The 9,339-nt window shown below is 33.2% G+C and overlaps 1 protein-coding gene across 3 annotated transcripts in view; it reads left to right on the plus strand.

Moving 5' to 3' along the window:
• Window positions 1-9,339, plus strand: part of DNAJB14 (DnaJ heat shock protein family (Hsp40) member B14) — a 44,310-nt gene that overhangs the window by 14,098 nt on the left and 20,873 nt on the right. For 2 of the 3 annotated variants that reach the window (XM_079153834.1, XM_079153835.1), the window contains 2 exons: window positions 1,063-1,234; window positions 8,556-8,701. In XM_079153834.1, coding sequence (XP_079009960.1) covers window positions 1,063-1,234; window positions 8,556-8,701 — 318 coding nt within the window. The remainder of the gene's footprint in view (window positions 1-1,062; window positions 1,235-8,555; window positions 8,702-9,339) is intronic. The other variant, XM_079153836.1, reaches the window with a different exon arrangement.

Below are 9,339 nucleotides of genomic sequence, written 5' to 3' on the forward strand. Positions count from 1 at the left end.
GCAAAAGGAAAGAAAATAGAAAATAGTATTCCTATCCTTATCACCCTTCTTTTTTTCTTCTATTTTTTATTTTACTGGGGCTTTAAACCAGAGGTACTTCACCACTGACATACATCACCACCCCTTTTTATTTTTATTTTGAGATAGAGTCTCACTAAATTGCGTAGGGTTTCACTAAGTAGCTGAGGCTGGCCTTGAACTTGGAATCCTCCTGCCTCAGCCTCGTGAGTTGCCAGGATTACAGATGTGCCCACTGCACCAGACTTACCTGTTCATCTTTAACCACTTTCAATATATACAGCCAACCTTAGTTCATAAATTTGCTCTATCCCCATTTTTATTGACTCTGCTTCCCAGGTCATTTTCAAGCAAAATCCTAGACATAGTTATTATTGTTTCATATATTCATTGTTTAGATTTATATCCACACATTTACTGCAGTGTTTGTTCACCCTTCTTTTTGTACCTCAGCCTAACTGGAAACATTTTTCTTCTATCTGAAATGTAAATATTACAGTATTATCTAGTACAAGTCTTAGCAATAAAGTTTCTCATTTTTGTGTGAAAATGTTTTTATCTTGTGCACATTATGGAAGACTAATGCAGAGCACAAGTTGACAGCAATTTTTTTCTGAGTATTTTGAAAATAATATTCCAGGTCTTTGGCTTCTGTTGTTGCTGTTGAGAAATAAACAAGAAGTCTAATTTCTGTTTCTTTGTAGGTAATTTCATTGGTTACTTTAAAGACTGTCTCTCCTTTTTTTTTTTTTTTTTCTTGGTATCCTGTACTTTTACTTAGACAAATGAAAGTTTGTCATACATAATTAAATGATAGTAATTTCAAGTTATTAACTTTAAATTTCTTAACATTCAATTTTTAAATGGTGATTATGGTCTTTTAAATAGTTAAGTATATAAGGGAATCCTTGCTATTTTAGTAGACCCTGTGACAGGTCTTTCTGGAGTATACAGTTTACAATTTGTCTGCTTTATAACTTTCTTTACAAGATCTTATATATGTAGCTTGATGTAACAGGCATAATATACTTTATCTTTGTACAGCACTATTGGAGATAATTATGAAAAATGGAAGCACTGCTGGAAATAGCCCTCATTGCCGAAAACCATCAGGTACTAGTGATCAGAACAAACCCAATTGCACAAAGGACAGCACATCTGGAGGTGGTGAAAGTGGAAAAGGCTATACCAAAGACCAAGTAGATGGAGTTCTCAGGTAGGAACTAGTATGATTTATGTCTCAGTTTATAATTGATACCAGTGTGATTTTTTGATGTTCCAACACTTAAAAAAAGGGGTTGAACATAATTTAGTAGAACAGATATGAAGGAATTAACTCTGGTGTTTTGTGCTTTATAAGATTAGTCTGTAAAGTTATCAACTTTATGGAAGTTTCCATTTTTAAATTAACTGTTACACAGCTGCTTCAGACTGATTTGTTTTTAAAGAAGAATTATTTCAAATTTTTGACATAGTACATTGTTTAGGTCACAATACTGAAAGAGGATGAAGAATCGTTTGGTCTTACATACGTATACATGAAAGTGGGAGAATTTCATGAGAGGAAAATTGAGAGCACCAGCAGCAGCTTTTATTTTCCTACATATGTTTATGAAGGATTTTTTTTTTATTTATATTTTTTCAAGGTTATCTTCATATATACACAAACACCATAATATCCTTTCCTTTTAATATTTTTCTTACTCAGATTATTCTCTCCCTTATTTTTACCTCATGATACACTTCTATGTAAAGCAGAACAATTAGGTAGAGTTGAAAAATTATGAACTGGGTTTTGGGAATCTGGTCTAATTTTATAAATAAGGCAAGGTTTTCAGGTAGCTCAGAATAATAGGCTGTTTTGTTTCCTGCTACAACTTTAAGGAAGCTATATTAATATTGTGTCAAGGTTACTTTCCTAGGGAAACTAAAATTTAAAGATGATTGATTCCAAACAGTGATTAATCAGATAGTTCTCTGGAGAGTGAATTATAGTATAACTTAAGTGACTAGTAGTTCAAACTAGTTAGATTAAGTCCTTTTCTTTTGCCCCTTTCTATTTTTATTTTTTAATTTTACTTCCTTTCTTATACTTTTTTCCTTCTATTCTCATTTGTTTATTTACCATAATTAGTAATTGAAGTATATTTGATATGCAAGCTTTATTTATTGAGGAAAGTGATTTGTCACCATATGTTATAAATCAAATGTCAATTTTATTTTTGTCTCTCTTATATTTAAATGTTAAAGCTGGATTGTAATATTTTATCTGTATATGGTCATAAGGAAAAAAAGAGTCCCTAGTCATGGTAAAGCTGTGATAAAGGGCGTTTGATTTGTATGCATGGTAGTGAAGCACTTTGAGAATATATATAAAGCAGCCAAGCACTTTCTTAACTGTAGAACTGTGTCAGACATGGCTGAATAAGTGAGATAAGTAAATAAGTGGGAGACTGGTGTGCTTTTGGATTTCTTTCAGAGAAAGCTTTAGGAAAGCAGTGTGATGATACTGGAAACCATATCCTAAAACAAATTGTATTTTCTTGTTACTTTATGTTGGTAGAGCATATTCTCAACGAAGGACCCAGAATAAAGTTAATGTGTATTATGTGATTTTTTTGGTGATTATTTCCACCCCCTAGAATATAGAGTCATCTATGTGTTTGAAGCTTTCATGAGAAAACTATAGTTCATAGTTTTGGAGAATAATTATCTTCTAAATGTGTTGTAACAACATTTTTAAAAATCTCTATTTCTTCATCTCTTCTACCCTAACCTCAGAGGATGGGGAAAAAGGAATAGCCCAAGGTGTGATAGAAATAAGTAAGGAAGAGCTATGTTACATCTTTGTTTTAGGGTTGATTGATTTTGTGTGTGTGTTTCTTCTAAGTCCAAAGGTCTTGACTTCAGATGGATCTGGGGGCATCCTGAGAATAGAAGAATGAAAGATGATGGTGGGTGTAGGTACACTCTGTATGTTACCAGAGTTGGAAGACAGACATAAAATATTGAGGAAGTTTTTGATTGTTGGCTTCAATTTTCTCTGTGAGATTGGAGATGAAGTTGTTTTCTGAGAGTTAGAAGAGATGAGGTTGAAAGCTTGAGCAGTGTAGTAAAAGAATGGGAAGCAAAGGGAGTGGAACAATTACTGATTTATTATTGAAGACTCAGATACATTTTAGGCCATAAATTATTCCTTATAGGGAGAATTAGTTTAGTAGTATATCTGTATTAGAGATGTATTCTCTAACTCAATTTTATTATATCCTTTTTATTTAACAAGTATGTATTTTTTTAAAAAAAAGGATGTAGTCCCTGTAGGAACTGATATGATTGAAACATTCTTTTAGGAGAATCCTAGGCTTACTCAAAATATTTAAGTCAGTATCTTACTTAAGTGTTGTCTTGTTGAATCATGTAATACTTATTCATTATGTTAACCTTCATAAGCATTGCTTTGGTGAGAAACAGAATAGCAAACACATACTGTATGGTTTTGTTTTTTTGTTTTACCTATACACAGGGGATTTTTCTCACAAAAGCATGTTACCTTGTTGGTTAGTACAATTATGCAAACAAGTTGCTCAGTGACAATTTGGCTCAATAGGGAGAAGCCATGCAATAATACTGTATCCATTGCATAAGTAAGAGCTTCCTTATAGTAAGACTGAAGAAAAATTGTGTAACTTAGTTAACTGGTATACTGTGAAACTAAGCTGTTTGTTGTCTTTGAGTTGAAATATTAAAAAATAATTGAGGAAAATATCATGGATCTTATTTGAACAAGTTATTAATGTATCATTGAAAAAGACCATATCATATTTAAAAAAATATAAGATTAGCATGAAATCATTAATTGGGCTGTTATATTTATCTAAGAACATTTCTGTACAACCATTAACTCAAAATTACAGGAATTTGAATTTAAGATTTGTCTTAAACTCCAGTTCTTTAATTGAAAGGAAAATAAGTCATTTTGCTAAACTTGTAAAAGAAATAATCCTTTGTCTTATTTTCTCAAGCACCAGTTAAATTTGGAGTCTATAATAAATAATCATGTATAGCACATGAAAAAAAGAGAATTGAAAGATGACCCTCCTTTCTCACCCACATGAAGATTGAACTTGACATACTTTTCTTATTATTAATTTCCAAACAGATCTTTTTTGGCCTTGTGCAATAATGTTCCCTTCCAAAATAGATAATGGGTTGCCCCTGTGTTTCCCTTTTTTAAGTTGTAAAGAAAAGAGGTTTATTTTGGTTTATGGTTCTGGTTCAAGGTTGAGAGACTATCTATTGATGGCCTTCTTGCTGGCATATTTCCAAAGCAGCACGGGGCATCATGTGGCAAAAGACAGAGCGTGCATGTGTGAGTTACACCTTTTTAATTTTTAATTTATTTTTTATTTTTCAGTAAGGTTGAAGAAGGAAAGGAGCAGACTGTAAAAATTGTGACAAATACATATAGTTGGTGAGAAAGCTCATGATGAACAACACTAAGAAAGTAGATATGTGAATGGTAATTTCTCATTCAGATGTGAAAAAATAGGTGAATGAGTATGCTGGGAACATATTTTGAAATACATAGTCTTCAGCTCGTCCATTGGTGGTCATGACTCTATAACCCTATTCTGGCTTCTCAGGAATTTTTCCTCCAATATGTCATGAAAAATTAAGAGCAGGAAAGATTTGGTGGAGTTATATACAGCTAAGAATTAGTGAAATAATTGTTTTTCCTATCCAGACTTTTCTCTTTTGGTGGCACGTCTTAGCTTTATGGTCTAAATCTAGAGCACTGGGAATTATATCCTACTTTCCCTATATTATCTAGTAACCCACTCCTGAGTTGACTTTTTCCATTGTCTAACCTTTTATGCTCAGGAAATGTTAACAAGACAATTTTAGAGGATTAATCTGAAACATAATTAAACCTCTTATATATTCAAATCAAATTGTAATGACTTTAGGATTGTTCATTGTTTTTCACTATCTTTTCTGCATTCAGGTAGTGTCTGCTGTGTTCTTATCTCTATTTCTTATTACACAGCCTGCTTTTAACTGCTTCTTCTCTGTTCCAAATTGACTTTGTTGACAACCACATTTCACTATAGCATTCAATACCTTTGATCTGAGTGTTTTTTTTTTTTTATATCTTCACCATTTCTGTTCTTATTACCCATCCATTCCATCTATCCATCCTTCCATCCATCTATCCCGTCTATCTAGTCATCTAATACATATGGAGAATAAGACATAATCCCTGCCTTTAAAAGACCCTCTAATCTAGAAAGGTAGTCAGAAAAGTAAACAGGCAATACATTGTGGTACTTATTGGGATAAACTAAATTTAGAGGGACTCTGGGAACATTTAAGAGGGGTACCAAACCTAGTATTTGTGTTCCTGGGAAAAGAAGTTGTAGAAACTAAGCAAGAAAAAAGGTAGGTAGGGCTGCATGCATTGGCACACACCTCTAATTCCAGTTACTCTGGAAGATGAGGCAGAATTGCAAGTTGGAGGCTAGTCCGGGCAATATAGGGAGAAGCTGTCTCAAAATAAAAAGGACTGGGAATTATAACTCAGTAGCAGAGTGCTTGCCTGGAATTTCTGAGGCCCTGGATTCAGTCCCCAGTATGGCCAAAACAAAGGCAGAGAAGGAGCATTCTGGCCATCAAGAATATATCTAGGAGGGAAGAGAGTCTGTTTGAGTATTGCTTATAAAAAGGAAGTGGAAAGGGAGAATATAATCACTGTTGAAGTCTGAAGGGGCTCTTTTGTTTTCTTTATTCTGGTTCTGGGACTGCAAGATTTTAAAATAAAAAAACTGAGGTTGGAATCTTTATTCATGAGGCTTCCCCAATCACCCTCTTTAAAACAGCAAGATTAGCCAGGTTTGGTGCATGCCTGTAATCTCAGTACTTGGGGAGGCTAAAGCAGGAGGATCACACGTTCAAAGTCAGCCTCAGCAATTTAGCCAGTCCCTAAGCAACCGAGTGAGACCCTGTCTCAAAATAGAAACATTAAAGATCTGGGAATATAGCTCAGTGGTAAAGCACCTCTGGGTTCAATCCCCAGTACCAATAAAATAAAATAGCAAGTTTACCCTTTTGTTCTATATTACTCTTTAACCCTTCATTTTTCTCCAAATGTTTATCACAATATGAGGATGTACTTTTTATTTTACAAATGTTTATTGCTTGTCCTCTCCCAGGTGTGAATTTAATGTGACTAGGGACTTTTTTTTTTTTTTTAAACTGGTTTATTCACCCATTGTAGCATCTGAAACAGTGCCTAGCAGAAAGTAAATGGTCAGTAAAGTTTTGTTAAAGATATAAATCCTGATACTCTTCTATTACTTGGCTGTGTGACTTTAGACAACTTATTTAGCCACTCAAAGCCTTGATTTCCTCATTGCCTTAATAGAAATTGTAATAAATAGTAATAAGGGGTAAATGAAGTACTTTGTGAAAAATAATCAGCATAATAAAACTCCTTCAGTTTTTTATGTGAAATCTTTGTGATTAAATATAGTTTGGAATTTAGAATTATTCATCTCTCAGAAAACTAATGATAACATTAGACATCATAAAACAGCAGAATCTGGGACAGCAGCCTATATACAAGTGTAACATTTTGATAGCAAAATATACAACTATTCACACAAATGGAATAAATGAAGACTGTGAATGATCACATTCTTTCAGGTTAGATTTTTGCCTTTAAAAGAGTTCAAGTCAGGTTTTAAAATAACTTTAATTTTTCAAGCTTTATGGATATAGGTATTAGGAAACTGTGGATGTAGGTATTAGGGTGAGTGCCATCGTCCCCTCTTTATTTCCTATTAAGTAGCTGCACACATATCTTTGGAAAATGAGTGTCAAAAGTTGAGGGATTTCTGTTTTGTTTACTGATATATCTAGAACATTAGGGCATAGTTGGTATTCAGTAAGTATTATTGACTAAATAAAACAAATGCCATCTTATTGAAATAAAACTGTCATGTTTACATTTTTAAGTGTCTAAAGTAGAAAAAAACAGAATTTTAATTATTATAAATTTTTTTTTTTTTTTTTTTTTTTTGCAGTGCTGGGAATTGAACCCAGAACCTTGTGCTTGCAAGGCAAGCACTCTACCAACTGAACTATATCTCCAGTCCCCCAGATTATTATTAATTTTATAAAGAAGGAGTATAACAGATTCTTGTTGGTGTGATCATAAAAAATTTAGACATTACTATACTCACATATAATGCCTTCTCTCACCATTCTCCCTCCGGCTCCCCACCAACACCCACCCCAGTTTATATAACAGAGAATGAATATTTTCATTATTAAAGGAGAGCTAAGACTCATTCACTCAAAAAATATCTGAGAACCTTCCCTGCAACAAGCACTGTGATGGCAAATAAGTTCAGTAGTTAAAAAAAAAAATATATATATATATGACATGTCAAAAAAAAAAAAAAAGACGTCTTTTCTTAGTCAGTCTTTGAAGTTCTTTTGTTATCAGTGACCAATTTTGCCTTAGATTATTTTACCCATTACTGCTACCGTCAAGGCACCCATATATGACACAACTAAATTGCAGAGTATGGGTACAAAAAATGTTGAAGATGGACCTTAGCTCTTTTGATGTTGGGGATTGAACCCAGAGCTGCACACATGCTGTGTACACTCTACCACCATCTTCATTCCACAACTGCACCATGGCTTTCGTGATGCCAGATTATTAGGCGGTGGGATAATGCTGGCATCCCAGAGTTCTTAATGTTTTACTCCGTTCAGAGTTTTCCTTTTTAGTTCCTAATGTACTTTAAATACTCTAGGCTTAAGTCTATTTCATCTTTCAAGTACTATGTAAGTAATCTTTAGGAATGTGCTCATCACAGTGGAAATGAAGTGTAACAAACATTTTTTAGTCCCATGTTGTATTTTATTGTATTTTATTTACAAAGGACCCAGTGTCTTTTTCAGAGAGTGACTCAGATAAATTCTCATCAGCATAATCATGCTGAATTAGTTTACCTTGAGGAATAAACTATAGGATACTTCTTTGTTTTACATACACTAAACTGTTGCTTTGATACTTCTTTAGGTCTACATAGTGCAAGAACTTAAGTTCTCGGAATGTCATATGTATTTATTTTTAGCTATGACATACTTTGGCGAGTTTCAGAATTTTTTTTAATCCACTGAAAAGTAATCTTAAGTTGCTTTGATTCTTCCATTTTAGTTACAGTGAATGTGCTGTCCTTCATCTACAGTTATGTTCTTTGCTTTACTTCTCTTTAGTTGTGATAAGTTGCACTAAGGACATTGTCATGGATTATTCTCCGTAGAATGAGAAGAGGTTGGAGGAGTGGTCTATGACCAGTCAAGAGAATGAAGCAAACCAACCCTTAAAGGGATAAGCCATCATTAGATTTTGAGCAAACAATTCAGATAGTTCTTTTTATACTATTTTAATAAATTGAAAATTAGAGATATTATATGACATTCTTCCTTGAAATTTACATTATGATACACTTTCTTGTTTACAGCATTAACAAATGTAAAAATTACTATGAAGTACTTGGAGTTACAAAAGATGCTGGTGATGAAGATTTGAAAAAAGCTTATAGAAAGCTTGCTTTGAAGTTTCATCCAGACAAAAACCATGCACCTGGAGCAACAGATGCTTTTAAAAGTAAAGTAAACTTTTTAAAGCAACTTTACTAATGAAGCTCTTTTTAGAATTTACTTGACCGTGTTTCAGAATATTAAATTCTGCTTTTGGACTGGTGCGTTTAGAAATATCAGCATAAGCAAAGGTCTACAAAACCCTTTAAAACTTTAATATTAACTTATTTCATCTAGAGCCAAACAAGTACAGATTTGGCTTCACAAAAGCAACGTGCCAGTTTTAACATAGTCCAAAGTAACTTTTCTAGGTACCCATGCATGCTTTCTAGTTTACTCTGAATAAATAGGGTGATGATTTTGCATGCCCTTTTAGCATACAGACATCTGGTTCAGTCAAGTAAAAGCAAAATGTAGTTTTTATCAGTTTTTGCTACCGACTATTTAGAATTCGGGTGTTGGTTAGATTAGCTTTCTCCCTAGTATTCTTATATTTCTATTAAACCTGGCCACTTTTTGCACTCTTTATATGTAGTTCTGATGTGATTTTCTTCTTTTTAAAAACTGTCTTCTTTTCTCCTGCCTACTATTCATTTTTCATTTATTTTCTTTCTCAATATTCTTTCAGGGTATTTTTTGGCAATTTGGTAAATAGTGTCAGCACTATTTTATAATTTCATATTTTGTTACAACTTATTTGTAGTT

Source organism: Sciurus vulgaris, assembly GCF_902686455.1.
Source record: "Sciurus vulgaris genome assembly, chromosome: 9".
NCBI lineage: Eukaryota > Metazoa > Chordata > Mammalia > Rodentia > Sciuridae > Sciurus > Sciurus vulgaris.